The sequence below is a fragment of the Mustela erminea genome, chromosome 14 (assembly GCF_009829155.1).
Source record: "Mustela erminea isolate mMusErm1 chromosome 14, mMusErm1.Pri, whole genome shotgun sequence".
In the NCBI taxonomy this organism is placed as follows: domain Eukaryota; kingdom Metazoa; phylum Chordata; class Mammalia; order Carnivora; family Mustelidae; genus Mustela; species Mustela erminea.
The window spans coordinates 83,243,141-83,260,716 of NC_045627.1; the positions used below are offsets into that span (position 1 = coordinate 83,243,141).

The 17,576-nt window shown below is 51.7% G+C and overlaps 1 protein-coding gene across 22 annotated transcripts in view; it reads left to right on the forward strand.

The window, feature by feature from the left end:
* The window catches only part of DMBT1 (deleted in malignant brain tumors 1), a 60,904-nt gene extending 44,422 nt beyond the window's left edge, over positions 1-16,482 (forward strand). For 20 of the 22 annotated variants that reach the window (XM_032313986.1, XM_032313989.1, XM_032313995.1 and 17 more), the window contains 12 exons: positions 438-470; positions 1,303-1,347; positions 2,132-2,455; positions 2,887-2,913; positions 3,514-3,546; positions 7,180-7,200; positions 8,250-8,279; positions 8,505-8,655; positions 9,888-10,096; positions 10,921-11,105; positions 13,147-13,535; positions 15,862-16,482. In XM_032313986.1, coding sequence (XP_032169877.1) covers positions 438-470; positions 1,303-1,347; positions 2,132-2,455; positions 2,887-2,913; positions 3,514-3,546; positions 7,180-7,200; positions 8,250-8,279; positions 8,505-8,655; positions 9,888-10,096; positions 10,921-11,105; positions 13,147-13,535; positions 15,862-16,156 — 1,742 coding nt within the window. In that variant the 3' untranslated portion in view covers positions 16,157-16,482. The remainder of the gene's footprint in view (positions 1-437; positions 471-1,302; positions 1,348-2,131; positions 2,456-2,886; positions 2,914-3,513; positions 3,547-7,179; positions 7,201-8,249; positions 8,280-8,504; positions 8,656-9,887; positions 10,097-10,920; positions 11,106-13,146; positions 13,536-15,861) is intronic. The other 2 variants (XM_032313980.1, XM_032313984.1) reach the window with 2 other exon arrangements.
* Positions 16,483-17,576: the final 1,094 nt, after the last annotated feature.

The window sequence follows — 17,576 nt, forward strand, 5'->3', positions numbered from 1 at the left end:
GCTGTTCACATCTCCTGATTCTTAGGAATGATCCTCTGATGCAGAGTAGTTTTTGAGTCTCTGCATCCCACCCCAATATTTCCCAGAGGAAAGCAATAAGTTTACTGGACTAAAGTTAACATAGTGCCTGGTACATAGAATGTGCTCACTAAATGCTAACTCTTCTGATGTTAAGTATTCTATGGTCTTTGCTATATGTGTGGTCCGGTGGCCATCAAGGCTGTTGTAACATTTCAGAATGTTGGCAGAGACACTGATCTCCTCCCTCAGCTCCCAGAGGACTGAGGGATTCAGTCCTGGCTCCCTGAGTCCCTGGCTCAGTGTGCCTTACGGCATGTAGAAACTGGATCTCAGGTGGTATAGCTCAGTTTCTTCAACCCTTGGTCCCGTTGGGGCACCTGTGTGCTGTGTGACTGACTCTTGTTTCTTTCTCTCAGCCACTTGGCCTCAGTTCACAACTCGCCAGCCAGGTGAGTCCGCGGCTACAATCCTCAGGCTATTATGTCCCTCTCACCCTGCTGTCGCGCTGGCACAACCACTGCTCTTTGGAGAAGCTGTGGACACTTTAATGGTCCCCACTGTCACTGAGATCCTGGCAATCCTTAACTAGATGTGGGATTCACAAGAGTCTTAACTGGAGGTCGCATTCTAAGAGTGTCACCTTCCCATGAGTCCATGAAGTTTCATGCAGTATGGGGAAACTGTCCCAATAAATGGCTTCCCGCGGTTCCAGAGAACTGGCCCGTGCGCCATGAATCTCAGCTCTCCTGTAATCCGGGCAGATAGGTTGAGTGGGAGAATGGACACTGAGGACTGGCGCCCTCTTACCAAAGAGCCAGCAGGGCAGGCTGGCTCCTGTCTCCGGGTCAGGGACAGCCCCCGATTCCTTTGACGCAGATGTGCTTCTAACAAGGCAGTTACAAGGGATGGCATTGTCCCAGGTGACGGAGGAGTTCTATGTCCTGAGAGAGCTATTTGGCTCCATAGGGACCCTCAACACCCCTGACTCTTTCCGCCAAGCTTTTGCTATGCCAAAGCCCTCAGATCTACATGAGTCAAGAGAGACGCGTGGCAAACATTTTCTACGGGACAAAAGAGCAAGCCAGGCTTAGAGATGTGGCGGCACCTGGTTGGCTTCCCCAACGCCTTTGTCCCGGAAAAGCTAGCAGAGCAGGAGACTAGAGCAGGGGGAGTGTGGCAGGATGCAGATGGATTACGTTCACCATGTCTGCCATATGCAGTTTTCACAAAATGCTTTCCATGCTGTCTAACTCTGTTCTTTACTGTTCTTGCCCTATACAGACACCACCTGGTTCGCCACCACCACAGCTTCAACCACAGATTTCGGTAAGTATTTCGTCCACCCTCCCAGAATCATTCTCTGCTTCTAGATAAAGTTTGGGTTTGGAAGTGAAAGGAGGCATCTCATGGTGTGTCCTTCCATAATCTCCTTCGTGTGTGTGTGTGTGTGTGTGTGTATGCGCGCGCGCGCGCGCGAGCCTGTGTGTCACTGGGGAATAGAGAGAGAAGTCTCTGAAGATCAGATGCCGGGTCTCACCTTACAGGGTGGCCCACTGATTCCATGGGGATTCTGGGCTTATGTTCAACAAAGGTCCTCCCCCAGGGGCTCCCAGGAAGCCCTGGAGGCCTCTCTAGGACTGCTGGAACTATGCTGGTCTTGTGGCTCCCAGGCCATGGGGTCAAGCCCTGAGACGAGGAGGGCCATGTGCTGGGCTGGTACCTATCTTTCCGAGGGACATCCCTTCCTGGGATGTTGGCAGAATCAAGTCAGAATGCTACGGAAGACTAGAAGTTGTCCACTGAGGCACGGATCCCATCATGCCCCAGTGGCTGGAGAGCTCCATGCTGAGTGTGCATAGGGCGCATTAGGCTTGTCCACCCCCTCACTTCCATCCAAGTCCTGGGTTGCTTCTTTCAGTGGAGCATCCTCAGCCTTGAGCTGACTTGGACGTCTCTGCTCTTCCCTGTGCTAACGATTGACCTTTGGCATGTTGAAGGTCATTCCGTGCCCAGGGGATTAGTTCGGGATCAAGCCTTGGGTCTTACAAATGTTGTAAGCTTATGAGCTTGAGAGAGACACGAAGGGAGATTTCTGTTCTGGATCCCTCAGGGACTGATTCCGGCTTGGCCCTGAGGCTGGTGAACGGAGGAGACCGTTGTCAGGGCCGCGTGGAGGTCCTGTACCGAGGCTCTTGGGGCACCGTGTGTGACGACAGCTGGGACACCAATGACGCCAACGTGGTGTGCAGGCAGCTGGGCTGCGGCTGGGCCAGGTCGGCCCCCGGAAGTGCCCGGTTTGGTCAAGGCTCAGGGCCGATTGTGCTGGACGACGTGCGCTGCTCCGGGCACGAGTCCTACCTGTGGAGCTGCCCTCACAACGGCTGGAACTCGCACAACTGTGGCCATGGAGAAGATGCTGGTGTCGTCTGCTCAGGTGGGTCCTCAAGATTTGGAGCCTCCACTTCTGCTTGTTAATTCTTAGAAGTGCTATTTTCTCTCACGGTCGCTTCATCCTCCTGAGTTTGCTGAAGGGCGGCCATTTTCCCTCTTAGCTTGAGAGGAACGTGCATCACCAATCTCCAACTATACTGATGTGGCTGTGTTTCACGGGAGGACACAGCATTTTTATCAGCCCGTCGAACAGCCGTGTGTTAGTGGGCATAAAAGGTGTGAGAACAAATTCCTGCAGTACTTTTTTTTTTTTTTTTTTTGTGGTATCCTCTGTGAGGCTACCTGGTCCCTCTCTGAAATTCTTCTTAGTGACAGGGTGTCAGGCACTCAGTATTTCTGGTTCTCTGGACCCCGTAAGTCTTCTTTCTGCACAGTCTTCCCAGAGACTGACCACATGTCCTCTTTTTTTTGTAGGAGTACAAAGCACTACTACTACCCCAGGTGAGTAGCTGTATCCCAGCCCAGCATGCTTCCTCTCTGGAATTCAACTCTCATGTTTCCAGAAACTAAAGAAGAGTTCTGGCCCTTCTCTTGGAGGTCTCTAGTATTTGTTACAGTGACCAGCTGCGTCCCCAGGGGTTTGGCTCCAACTTAACTTAGCCTCAGGGCCCACAGGTAACCCCTGCCACCGTCTGCTGCCAGGTTTGCCCAGAGGAGCTGCAGCGGAAGGATTTTTGGTCTCCTCTGCTCATTTCAGAGCAGAGCAACTGCTCAAGTCAGAATTGTGATCATTTGAAAGATAAGACAAGGAAAACGCCAACCACGGCTTGTGTTTTCAGGGTTCTTATCCAGTTGGGAGAGTAATCCCCAAGGTTTCCTTTGCCCCCCAGTGAAAACATTCAGTGCCAAGTATGTTGCATAGTGTAGCTCCATACTCTCGCCCAACTGGGCCATTCGCAGTGCACACTGGAATTGTCCAGGTTCTGAGAAGTGCGGCCCTCAGGGAGAGATTTGTGTAGAGTTATGTTTCCTTACAAACTAATGACCATGGAATGAAAACTTTCCCAATAAAATCCTAAAATCACTTCACTTTCCTTCCAGATTGGTGGCACTCATCACCTGCAACCAGTACTGGTAAGTCTCACGTTTGTCCACCTGAGGGCTTGGGCTGTGGAAGCAGCCGGTGTCTGTCAATGCACAGCCCAGGTCAGCCTGTCAGTACAATGTCCCTGCTGTATACGGCTCCCAAGGTGCCCACACACAGCCAGCCTCTACCTTCCAGACACTCAGCCTTTTTATCCCGCTGCCGGGTGGATGACTTTCGTTTTAATGAGGAGACCTACTTCGCCTTCTTCTAAGGAAGTGAAATAGGTTGTTCTTCAAAGAAGAAACTAAAAGGCTGTATTTCTTTGGGTACCTCAGGAGCTTTGAGAGAAGGAAGGGAGACAAGGAATGGATATTTTCACCAATAATCAATCCTTTCAAGTATAGTTTACCTCGTGGCTGTTGCTCGATAGCTTTCCCTCGCTCTTAAGAAATGATATGGCCACTTGATTCTGTCATTGGATATTTTCTCCACAGCCGTTTAAATGCCTGCCTTCTATTTCATTACACAGCTGTGAGCATGAAATAGTGAACTAGTCCTGAATTGCTGGACACTTGCGCTGTTCATCTCCTGATTCTTAGGAATGGTCCTCTGATGCAGAGTAGTTTTTGAGTCTCTGCATCCCACCCCAATATTTCCCAGAGGAAAGCAATAAGTTTACTGGACTAAAGTTAACATATTGCCGGTATATAGAATGTGCTCACTAAATGCTAAGTCTTCTGATGTTAAGTATTTAAGGTCTTTGCTATATATGTGGTCCGGTGGCCATCAAGGCTGTTGTAACATCAGAATGTTGGAATAGAAACTGATCTCCTCCCTCAGGAAGCTCAAAGTAGTTAATAATTACTACTGATTTATGATGTAATTACAGGTGTGACAGGTGCTTCAGGGGGGATATTCGGTGTGCTAAGAGGGCATATTTGCAGAGGCTTAACTTGATCAAGAGATTAGGGGATGTTCTTTACAAAGGTGCCTCTTCTGCCAAGGCATACAATGAGAAGCAGGCGCACTTGCTGACATGCCTTCTAGCTGGAAGGAACACTTTGTAAGCCTGGGTGAGAAAGAGCTTGGCTGTTGTCAGATCATTTGGGGGAGCTTTGTGCACAGGTTAGAACTCCTGACTTTATCCTAAGGACAGTCAGAGCTGCTGGCATGTTTTAAGCTGGTGAATTGCAAAAGCGAAGTCTGTTTGCAAAAGATCGTCCTTAACAGTTATGCCAAACTGTGCACTCCCTGAGGGCCAAGACCATATCCGCCTTTAACCCTCTTGCATTCTTATTACCTATCATTGTGTCTGGCGCAACATAAATGTTTCTAGAAAGAATAAATGAACACATGAATGAATGGGTGAATATTTAATCCCAATTGCATTTTGATACATTCGCCAGTGTGGACACATACACAAATGACAGCCTGCTTTATGCCTTATTTTATAAGATCCGTTCTCACATGAGCATAGAATACTTATTTTTATGTCCTTAACAGTGGCATTTTTATGGTATTGAAATTATTTTTACACCATAAAATTTAATGGGCATGCAGTTTTTCATTCTATGGTTCTATCATGATTTCATTAAATAATTAGTAATCACAGGACAAAAGAAATAATTCTAAGTCTATTCTATATACTTAGGTAATCACATACAGTAACACTTTTATTTTATTTTACAGTTGTGTCTATTCCATTTTTAGAAATCTGTAAAGCATACCCAGTGTTATGAAACTTTGGCTTCATTTTTTATTACTTCCCAGTATAGAAATAGACATTAAGGGTAGGCATATTTTAAAGGCTAAATTATCTTTAAGAAGCTCCATTTTTCCACAGAAACTGAGGAGATATTTTCAAATGATACATCTGATAAGAAACTTGCATTTAGAATCATAAAGAACTTTCGGAAGACAATAATAAAAAGTCCAATAACGCACTTAAAGAATGAGCACGGGATCTGCACAGATATTTCTCCATGGAGGAGATACCAATACTCAGCAGCATATGCAGATGTGGCCATTTGGTTATGTCATTGAATTTTCTCAGTGCAAATGTGTGTCACATCACTACGCATCAGGGAAATGCAAAGCACATCCACAAAGACATTCTACTTCACACCCAGTCAGTTGGCTAGAATCAAAAACTCAGATAATGACAAGCGCTGGTGAGGATGTGGAGAAGTCAGAGCCCTCATGCCCGGCTGATGGGAATATAAAATGGTACCTCCAGTTGGAGAAACCCTTTGGTAGCTCCTCAAAAAGTGAAACATAGAGTTACCATATGACCCAGCAACCGTAGCCCTAGGCATACACTCAGGAGAAAGGAAAGCACGTGACCGCACAGAAACTTACAGATGAATGTTCACAGGTGGGCAGCTGTGTTCCTAATAACCCTAAAGTGGAAACAATCTGAAAGTTCATCCTGGTGAATGGATGTACAAAATGTGGTCCTTACACACGTGAGAATAGTTCTTGGCCACGGAAGGAGATGAAGTGCTCATGCTGGTTCAGAGATGCTACAACAGGGACCAATTCTGAAAACAAGATGCGAGTCGATTTTGATTTCTGTTATCACTCAGTGACTAGGTATTTTTAAATGGTCTATTAAACTGACCAACAAAAGTTTGAACACTTCATATTATTAATATGATTAATAATAATATAATAAAATGATTAATATGATTAATCATAATATGATTTAGCATTCTGTGATAGATAATAGCAGCTGATACCATAGGGCCCTTGCTATGTGCCAGGCCCCGCTCTCAGGGTTCGTGTGTATTATCTCATTTAATGCACACAGGAATCTGACCAGGCAGACTTTATTAGCACTCCCATTTTTCAGATGAAGAAACTGAGGCAGAGAGTTTCTGTAACTTGCTCGACTTCATGGAGCTGATAAAGGCAGAGACAAGATGCAAGCCCAGGCCTCCTATGGCAGAAACTGTGTTCTAGACCCCACTTCCCACTGTTTCTCGTCTACTGGCGGGAAACCTGGGCTATCAGTTACACTGCAGGGCGCTCTCCAAGGGCCAGCACTCCCGCTCAGCCAAGACGATCCCTGTACTCCACTGAACAAGGACAATAATCACTTTGTTGCTTTCTTGGCATTTTTGCCCCAAGGTGACTGGTGCTCCCTCTGGAGCTTGGGTCGCCTCTTGGCGGAGAGTCGCTTTTCTAGGCCCTCTGAGGAAGGCAGGTCCTCAGATCAAGGCCCATAATGTGGGCAGCGCAGGACCAGGAGCTTGTCGGCTGCGCCCTTGGTCTTCACGCTCCGGGAGGCCATGAAGGGGCCACTTCATCTCTGGGGGTTTCCAGACCCGGGGGCCGTCATGCTGCTGCACAGCCGGTGTGCACGTGTGTTCCCCCGCTTCCATTGGCTCTGGGACCTAAGTGGAATGCCAGACAAGTAGGAAATGAGGAATAAGTGATGCTGTGACCTTGGCTGTGGCCCTAATGACCCCCAAGTGACGATGGGGCTGGGGGAGCAGCTGGGGAGAACTGTCTGAAGCCTCCTGCTGGTAGCACAGGCCTTACCGCCGTAACTCCATGACCCACCAGTGTGTTCACAGAAGGGGTCAGACTGGGAGTCACATGGGTGTGCTCTTGCCACGTGCAAGCCCCTCCTCCCGCCACACTTCAGCGACTAATGCTTTTCTCCTATCCCTTTTCAGGAAGCCCACCAATAATGCACAGTAAGTCCCCGTGATTTCTACCCAGCCGCCTGGCTGGCCCTCCTCACGGCTGGTCCCAGGATGTCCCTCGCCCTCCCACGAATTGCCCCTCATGTCTTCCTGGCACTGGTATTCCGTGCAGCGGATGTCCCCACCCGAGCAGGGCTGGGCCTCTCTCTGGGCTCCTCTTTGAGCAGCAGGAGCCTGGCCAGCCTAAGATTCAGATCTCCAGTCAGCCCCCAGGAGAGGCCAGGCACTGTAGGTCCTGCCTGTCCCCTCAGACACCAGGCGCTGGTCGCTGAAGGCCAGTGGGTCCTGCCTCATCAGCGAACTCCGTGTGGAGCCACCAACAGCTGCGATGGCCCACGTCGGAGCTGCCGCTTCGCGTGCTCTAAGCATTGTCAGCAAGTCGTGGCTCCCGGGGGCTTTCCCCTCCGTCCCCATCCTCCCTCCTCACCACCTGCTTCCTGCAGCAGCGACGCCTCAACCTTGTCCCCGTCCATTCTCTACACAAGAGCTGGGGGCGTCCTTATGAAATGCCGGTGTCGGTCCCAGCCTCCGTATCTTCCCACCCTTCACATGACTCCTCGGGGCCTCCGGGCGCAGATCCCCAGGGCTGGGCACAGAGCCACCTCCCTGTCTGTCTGCTTTCCTCCCCCGCCGCTCCCCGCTCCATCCACACGGACGTCCGTTAAGCGTGCCAGTGGCTCTCAGGCCCATCTCTTCGCACAGGCTGTTCTCTCCGCATGGAACCTCCCGCTCCCCCTACTTTTTTGCCTGACCGCTCCCCACCCAAACACTTGTCCCGTGTTCTCCGTTCAGTCTGGGTCAGAAGCCAATGCTCTGGGCTCCCACCCTGTCCTGGGCTTACCCTGATCACAGCCCGCTCCCGTTATGCTAGGATTTCCTCATTCCCGTGCACCGCTCCGGGTTGCGAGCTCTCTGAGGGCGAGCGTCCAGCATCTCCCTGGGAAGCCAGGGCTGGCTCCTTTCCGCACAGAGCCAGTGAACACTGAACAGTTGTGCCAACCATCAGGAAACTGACTGTTACCTTTTTTCTTGGTCAACAGCTCCTGCTCACAATGTCACCCACCCAAACAATAAGTTCTGGGCTCGCCGACAAAACCCCCTTTCCCTTCCCCTCCATGACTGAGGGGACAGTGACAAAAATGAGGACGTGGCTTCCCTAAGTAGAGCCTCCCTGTACAGTCTGGATCTATACCAGCTCCTGCTGAGTTTCTGGCCAGGGGTTTGTCTAAACATTTCCCCAGGTGGCTGTGCAGTGGGCTCAGGGGGCCCTCCACATTTCCATTTCTTCTCGACAGCAAATTATTCCTGCGGAGGCTTCCTGACCCAGCCATCGGGGTACTTTTCCAGCCCGTTCTATCCGGGGACCTACCCAAACAATGCCAATTGTCTGTGGGACATTGAAGTCCAAAACAACTACCATGTCACCGTTATCTTCAGAGATGTCCAGTAAGTGCGTGGGTGCAGAGCCGAACCCGTGGGGGACCTCGCAGATGTCTGAGAACAGAATGAATGGTACCTAGCCCTTTGGAGGGATGTTGGCCTAATTGACATTTTCTCTTAAAGGTTCAATTTTTTTTACCCAGAGGCAGCCTGTCGAGGTGGGACCAGCACGAGAGCCCTGGTTTAAAGTCCCGGGTCTGTCACTAATTTGCTGTGTGACCACAGGAAATCACTTAAATTTTTCTGAACCTCAGTCAAAACAAGGGAATAAAATACCTGCTTTCCTCTTATCTCTGCCTACTGGGAAGGTCACGAGAGAGAAAGAGGTGAAAATGCTTAGAAATGTTATCCTGCGGGAAGGGTGACTATTAGAGTAATGGTAAAACACAGAATCCTATTAACCATACCAGTTTTTTTTTTTTTTTAACCCTTTTCTCTCCATTGCCTCCTTTCTTGGAGGGTGAGTTCTGGGGGGTGGCGGTCAAGCAGTGGTGGAGAAATCTCGGCTACAGAGGCTACATTATCCGTTCCTCATTTAATAAAGAGTGGGGATCACTGCTTTAAGCAGAGGAGACAGCATCAAAGCCCCAGTACTATATGATTGGTCCGAGGAGGGGGTGGCCACACAGAGGTATGAGCATTTTCTGGTGTCCAGAAAAGGGGGTGCAATCATTTCTTCTGTGAAAGCCACTACTGAACACATCAGTCGTCTCTCTGGCTCTCTGGTTGCTGTGGCCTTGCAAATCCCTGCCTCGGAAATTCATATGGGTTTTGCATAAGTTATAATATTATTTTAATCGCCTCATCATTGCAATTGATTTCGGGTCCCAGATATTGTACCTCGAGCTCATGTGATCTGTGGAGAAGGTCGGCCACCTAACCCTCAGAGAGCTTATTTGACTTGTCCGATATTCATTAGTTCAGTTAGGTATTTCTATCACTATAGATTCATGATTACTTCTTTTATTCAATGGGAACCAGGGTCTTCTTGATTGAAGAAGTGGTCTAGGACAGGCTGTGACCCCTTCCTTTCATGATGCAAAGGACTGTCAGGAGAGGGGTTGTGGGTTTCCTATGTGCGGACAGAGATCCGTGCACGCAGGTCCTGGGATAATTATCCTCCTAGTATTCTCAACTGTTACTTTTGTCAGCATTTCTGCCACAGAGGTGTGACGCCCACTCCCTGCCTCCCATCGCGGCTGAAAGGGAAGCTGAAACTCTGTGTTCTGTCCCCGCAGGCTTGAAGGGGGATGCAGTTATGACTATATTGAGGTGTTCGACGGCCCCTCCCACAGTTCCCCTCTGATCGCCCGGGTTTGTAACGGATCTGTGGGTCCCCTCACTTCCTCATCGAACTTCATGTCCATCCGCTTTGTCAGCGATGGCAGCATCACGAGGAGGGGCTTCCAGGCCGACTACTACTCCAGCCCTTCTGAAGATAACACCAGTAAGTCCCCTGGTGGGGGCTCGTGGTAGGGGGCCCCCTCTGCTCAACCCTTCTGTGGCTGCTGAATAAGAAACGAGAGCAGCTTTGTCCCGTCACCAAGGCTTGATCTGGTGTCGAAAGGGGCCACGAGCAGTGGTCTTGGGACTCCACTGCCCAGAAATGAGGTCCGGGGCCAGAACGGGCTGATGGGCAGTGTGGTGGTCTTCCTGTGGTCGACAGAGCCTGAAAGGAAGGTGTGAGGTCATACCTTCAGCAGATGGTGAGACGCCAGTGCCAAGGACACAGGCGACCACCTGGCCGCTGTGATTGCGTCCGGAGACTTAGCGAGTTTGGCTGCTCTCTGAAGATGGACTGAGCCGGTCCCTCGGCCACTTGCAGCTAATGGCCACGATTTGAGCTGTTAAGTGGACTGATTTACAGATTCCCTAGGGACTGGGTGAGGGGACATCCAAGCTGTCTTTGGCAGTCAGGATTCTAAGCATGACCCACTCCATAGCTAAAGGACTTTAGGTTATAACGTCTCCATTCAGCTGGAGCGTTACTTTACTTTACGGATACATGGCAGGTTGGCAAAACATTTTACTCATCTCACACCCTGCCTCCACTCCTCCATCAGGGGAATCTGAAATCCCCGTGCCCTCAAAGGGGTCTTGTGAGAAAGACACGGACCTGAGCCATGGGGCACTTGCGGGGTTGTGGCGAGGCCTAGTCCGATGTGGACCATCGTTGTCCGCCATCTTGGTCTCTGCACCTGTATGTGGGAGGAACGCCAAGTGGGCTCGCTGGGGTGCTGACTGCCTGCATTGTTTGCCCTCGGCCACCAGAGTTGCTTTGTCTGCCTAATCACATGCAAGCCAGCGTGAAAAGGAGCTACCTCCGGTCCCTGGGCTATTCTGCCACGGACCTCGTCATTTCCACCCGGAATGAAAGCTCCCAGTGTCAGCCCCAGATAACGGCCAGCCAGGTGTCGTTCACAATTCCGTATTCCGGCTGCGGCACCACCGAGCAGGTAAGTCTGGGGCTTCCTACTCTATCTCCTGCTGAATAAGCTTTCTTATAGTGATGTGTGCTGTGATTCTTGAATTCTGGGGACCCCAGAGACGTAATGATGGTATAACCAGGGTAATGAGGGTGAAGATTTAAATCTGTCCCTCAGTGCCATGATGTGTAGCTATAGCCACTTTGAAATGTAAGGCTGAGGAAGGAAGGTCAGCAAGCCATCTTCCCCTACCTTGTCGGGCACAGGGGGTGAGTCGCAGGCTGCCTTCCCATCAGCAAGGACCATAGCAGCTCTCGGGGCAGCTCCAGATTTTACAGGGCCTTAAGCTTATAGAGTTTGGGGTTGCTGTTGGTGAAAGGGGCGGGTGTCTCATGAAGCAGAGAATGCAAATGTATCTTACTTTCTTACGTACAGAAACGTAGGGCTGTGCCAGCACACTGCTAGGCCTTGGAGGAACCTGTGCACGGGGGAGGCCCAGAGGCTGAAGTTTTATTAGCTTTACAGTAAATCAACCTCTGCAGCTGAGCTGTCACCATCTAGGGTGACCAGTTGTCTTGGTTTGCCTGGGACTTTTCAGATGTCAGCATGGAAAAGTCCCATGTTCTACAAAACTCCTCGGTCCTGAGCAAACTGGATGGTTGGTCATCCTCCCAGGGCCAAGCACTAGGATTAGCAGGTGTCATACTCCCCGGACACCCACCCAGAATTCTCTCATTGTCACCCCACTTTAAATACAGGGAGGCTGGACTTTGAGGGGTCCAGCAGGTGGCCCAAGCCACTTGGCCAAGAAGTAGCAGGACAAATGTCAGACTCTGAAAATCTCCAGAACCTTACACTGAGTGAGAGAAGCCAGCCACATAAAAGTACCCACTCTGTGATTCCATTTCTATAAAGTTCAGGAATGGGGAATAAATGTAGGATGGAAAGCCGACCTGGTTGGAGGGGATTGCCTGCAAAGGGGGCAGGAAAGTGTTGATTTGGCTTGTGGCCATGTTCTGGATTTTATTGTGGAGGTGATTATCCTCAAACCGCACTGGATGGCATGCTTACAATGGTTGCATTTAATTTTATGTAAATTTATTTGAAATCATCTAAATTCTGAATTTGGGGATGACACCTAAGTAACAGGGAACAGACAGCATGCAAATATTTTTATGTGGCTTAGGACTACAGTACATACACAACATGAAATGCTCGAATATGTACAATGTGCATGGCCCACACACTCAAAGGACATCAACTTGTCATTCACCAAAGATGTACTGAGCATTTGCCAGGAGCCAGTACTGGGCTAGGTGCTAAGATGACACTGTTTGTTACCCAGCAAGGTCATTGCTGATCCTTTGACACATAACAAACAGTGGGAGAGGAAGGGGATAGTCATTTAGCCCAACAGATCCCCATGGTTGGGGGAGTGACAAAGGAGTGTGTGACAGGAAGTGATCCAGCACCGCTCAGCTGTCCACATGAGTCTCTGCGGGAGCCCCTACCCCAGAGGTCAGATACCCACCACAGCTAAAACTCCACCCTGTGTCACTTCCAGTCCTGGCAGCCTAAGATACCAAGCTGTAAGAGCTACTGAGCCATTCAAACAGCACAGTGAAAACTAATCCCACCAGCCCCTCCTTCGGATGCATGGCTGCCTCCCTTGGTATCTCCCAGCTACAGCAAGAATGAAGCAAAGCAAGAAAGGCCCTGAGCCATGGAGTCTGGACTCAGGGTGGCCATTCAGCAGGGCAGGGGGGGATCCAGACACACCTGTCTTCTCACAGGGAGCAGCTCCTAGGAGGCCCCAAAACCTGGCCCACACTGCGCTCCCCATTACGTGGAAGAGGAAGGGGTTGTATGAAAGGAGGGAATCCTCCTAGTTAAACAGCATGTCCAGCCCAGATAATGGGAACATGGCACCCATGCGCCTTCTCTGTGTGGTCCTGGGAGGGTTCTGAAGTCTGGCTGAGTCACTTCGCTCTCATCGTAACCAAAATCAGCAGTGAGCTTCCCTTAGCAGGTGACATTTGCTTGACTTTGCTCTCCTGCCTTCCTCTCCCAGGTAGATAATGATACCATCACCTATTCCAACTTCCTCAAAGCAGCTGCTCCAAGTGCCATCATCAAGAGGAAGAAGGATCTCCACATTCACATCAGCTGCAAAATGCTCCAGAACACCTGGGTTGACACCATGTACATCGCTAATGACACCGTCGACGTCAATGAAGTGCAGTATGGCAACTTTGATGTGAACATTTCCTTCTACGCATCATCTTCATTTTTATACCCGGTGACCAGCAGCCCCTACTACGTGGACCTGAACCAGAACTTGTACCTTCAGGCCGAGATCATCAATTCTGATACCTCCCTATCCTTGTTTGTGGATACCTGTGTGGCGTCCCCGTATTCCAATGACTTTACATCTTTGACTTATGATCTAATCCGAAGTGGGTAAGCAGTGTCTTCGTGGGGGTGAATGTCAAGCTTCACCCGATAGTTCAAACATGAGTAGCTCAAAGTCTCAAGGATTTTTGGTTCTAGTGGATCCAACTTAACCAGTCAGGTTGTCCTACCTGGTTAACATACATGGAAATGGATGTGTGGAGAAGTAATGAGCCACCAGTGGTCACCAAGCAGGTTAGCTGTAACTGGGATTCGACCCAGGTGGCCAAACTCTGTAAGAAGATATGTGTGTAGTGAGGAAAGCCTTGATTCTGCAACAGCTTGAGACTGAGACGCCGGCTCCGCCATGTACCCATGGCCTCACTCTGGGCAAGCAGTTCTATCTCCCTGAGCCAGTCTCTTCACCCTTCAGATGTGAAGCGTGGTGCCCACATCATAGGCTGTCGGGAGGATGAAATGGGAAGGAGGCCAAGGGGCTCTGGGCGAAGAGTATGCGCGGCAGGTGGTCCACAGGGAGCGTTGCCAGTAACAGGGTCAGCAGGAGTCTCTTGACTTAGCAGCTGAGAACGGTGGGTCTAACCAACTCGAGAGATGCAGAAGTCAGGTCAGTGGTGTCCAGACTGGGGTCAGCGGTGCCCAGATTAGATTCGTCCACTACAGTCCTGCTCCCCGGGATGGCTGGACTCTGGGAAGGTAGAGTTTGCTTCTTCTGAGCTCATCAATGGGTCCTGGGATGCTGGGATGGGCAACTCCCATCCCTACTCTTCCGTCCCTGCCCATTGGTGTGCGCACCCTTCTTTGTTGATAATTTGACCTTGGCACTTCAGTAACAATCACACAGAAGTATCATATAGAAGTTGTTCTGATAGGCAAAGGGGCTCTGCTAGGAATCAGGGTTGGGAAGTGCGGGGACTCACTAGCTATCCCTGGGCACCAGCTGGGTCACCACCCGCCTGGATGCCCGTTAGAGCAATCGGGAGCTTTGGACACAGCCGTGCCCGGGCCTCACCTGCACATTCACTTTATTTGGTCTGCCGTGGGGTTTGGGTATCTGTAGTTTTAAAATCCACACCCCCCGGCCCAGTGATTCTGAAGTGCGGCCTGAGTTATGGAGCCCGGCTCCTCCAGACCACACTGACTGGTGTGGCTTTATGCAAATGCAGTTATTGCCCAGCAGCCCTGGGGTCACCCTGACCTCATTTACAACTGCCCTGCTTCCTGACAAGGTTCTGGGTACTTTCTTTCTCATCTTTGCTGCTAAATTGACCCCTGTGGGAAAAAAGAACATGGTATTTGAGAGGATGTCCTTTGAAAGCAGAGGAAGGAGACTCTGGAAGGGGCAGGAAGATACCGAGGGAACCCTGGGCCACATTTCCAGGCAAATCAGGCTGCCCCAGTGACGGCTCCCATCCACCACAAAAAAATTCCCACCCTAAACCCCAAGGACCAGTTTGCTTCCATCTTTGTTACGTCACCCCAAATCCTCCCGTTAAGAGATGTTGTGGGTTACGGAAGCTGCTTCCTCCACCGGGGGTAGAGCTGGGAAATGTTCCTCGTCTTGATCTTTCAGGAGATGATTCTTCTTCTTCTTCTTCTTCTTTTCTTTTTTTTTTTTTTTTTTAAGATTTTATTTATTTATTTGACACAGAGAGAGAGCAAGAGCAAGAGACAGAAAACAAGCAGTGGGAGTTGGAGAGGGAGAAGCAGGCTTCCCGCTGAGCAGTGATCCCAATGTGGGGCTCGATCCCAAGATCGAGCTCACACCTGGGATCATGACCTGAGCTGAAGGCAGATGCTTAATGATGGAGTGCCCAGGCACCCCTCTTTCAGGGGATTCTTAACTACTCTTCCTGCTAACACCGGTGGAGATGAGGCAGCCTCTGAGGGAATCAGGAGGGGGTCGATATTGGAGTAGGGGGGACTGGAGAGCACTCAGGCTTGTGTGGAAATCAGGGCCACCCAGGGCCCAGGGCAAGCTGAGGTGGGTCAGGAGACATGGCCCCAGAGACTTTGGTGGGGGCGAGGTGCTAGCCACCGAAGATACCAGAGAGTAGCCCAGTGTGGCCTTGCCTGGCCCTGCGGGCAGGGAAGGAAGGGCAATGCTGCCGTCCCCAGTGCCCGTTCTCTGGGCCCCGCGTTTCCAGGCCCCTCCGCACCCAGGGGCACGGAGCCCCCGCTGTGCCACTGGGGCCTGCTCGTCTGTGTGGAAAGCCCGGGCTGCTGTGCGGCTTCAGGATCTGCTGCCGCAGCTGCCGGGTTTCCCAGGCGTCGGTGTGGGGGCCTCGCGTCCTGCGGAAGGCGGCGCCCCCAGCGCCCCCAGCGCCCCCAGCGCCCCCAGCGCCCCCAGCTGACGGCCGCGCTTCTCCTCTTGCAGGTGCGCCAAGGACCGCACCTACCGCTCCTACCCCCAGCCGTCGCCTCGCGTCGCCCGCTTCCAGTTCAGCTCCTTCTTCTTCCTGAGGCGCTTCCCCTCCGTGTATCTGCACTGCAAGATGGTGGTGTGCAGGGCCGACGACTCCTCCTCCCGCTGCCGCAGGGGCTGCATCGTCAGGGCCAAGAGGGACGTGGGCTCCCACCAGGAGGTGGACGTCGTCCTGGGACCCATCCTGAAGCGGGACCCGCGCACTGAGAAGAGGGACCTGGCGACGAGCCAGCCCTCCCGCCCTTAGGCCCCGGAGCGGCAGGGACCCGGGATGTTTCTGTGGGCGTCGCGTCCCCGCTCCGATTGGACACCCCTCACGTGCCAGGCCTGCTGGGGCGACATGGAGCCCGCTAGATCGCTCCCGCCTTCTTCCGGGGGTTCTGGTCTATGGGGGACCGCGTGCGGTGCTTGGCCAAGAGAGTTCTGATCTGCGACACGGACACACTTGCCACCTTTGTCCTCTGGCTCCTGAACTCCCCGCACCTCACGCTCCTTTTCTGTGGAACAAAGACGTGACTATCTACCGGTTAGGACTGTTGGGGGGTGCAATAAAACAACGTTAGTTAAACTGCCTTCGTGTCTGCCTGGGTCGAGTTCTTGCGTGTGATGAGCGGCGGGTCTTGGTACTGTTGTTACCATCATTGACATCAACAACATGACACCAGCGGTGACGTCAGTGCTCATGAGAGTGATACGAAGAGGCCCCTGTGTCCCCAGGCGGGGCCGTGCGGATGCAGGCAGGATGGGTTTATCCAGCGGCTCGCAGGGCTGACATTTTGGGGGTCAGCCACGCCGTCTCATCTCCAACAGGGATTGCATTTCTCGCTCTGCTGTTTTCTTGTGGGTGTGGGCGAGGAAGGGTCCTCAGACTGAGACCCAGGGTTTCTGGTCTAGGCTGAGGACAGGTCAGAGATGCGGCAGCACGGGGGACAGGGACGGGTGTGGGGTAGCCGCACTTGCCACGAACCCTCCTCTTGGTTGTTGGGATCCACCTGTGGGGCGTCTTTGGTGGCTCTCTTTGTGTCGCGTATTCGGGCAGTGGGCGTGTCCAGCTGATTCTGGGCTCTTTCCTCACGTCTGCTCTCCTCGAAGGGCTATTACGTGCCGGGAGACAGATGAACAAGCAGAAGGAGATTAAAATGCCTTCCTCTGTGGAGCTCACTTCCCACTGGATGGGGATGTAATTCAGAAATAAGTTGTGTGCATGGACCCCGCTGCGGGGGCGGAGCTAGGGGGAGAGACACGGCATAGGGTGACCCGTGAGGGGGGCTGACAGGGTGACCGGTGAGGGGGGCTGACAGGGTGACCAGTGAGGGGGGCTGACAGGGATGCTGCCCACTTCCCTCTCCTCCTCCCCTTCCCATGGGCACTGCAGTGGCTCCGGGCCTGAGGACCTCTGGCCTGGGGTGCTTGGGCGCATTTCCCAGCAATCTAAATGTCCCAAGTCTCCCTTTCCATCCTTCTGGAACCTCTGGCCACGTTTGAGCTCCCAAAGCCTAGCTCTGACTTCCCGTCCAAAACCTTTCCTGGCTGACACTGGCTGACCAGACACTGAGATCCTTCTGGCCACCTTTGGGCTTTGGCCTCAGTTTCCTATCTGGCACCTCTCTGTCCCTTCCTTTTTCCTCTCCTGTCACACAAATGATTCTGATTATCATCACCCAGAC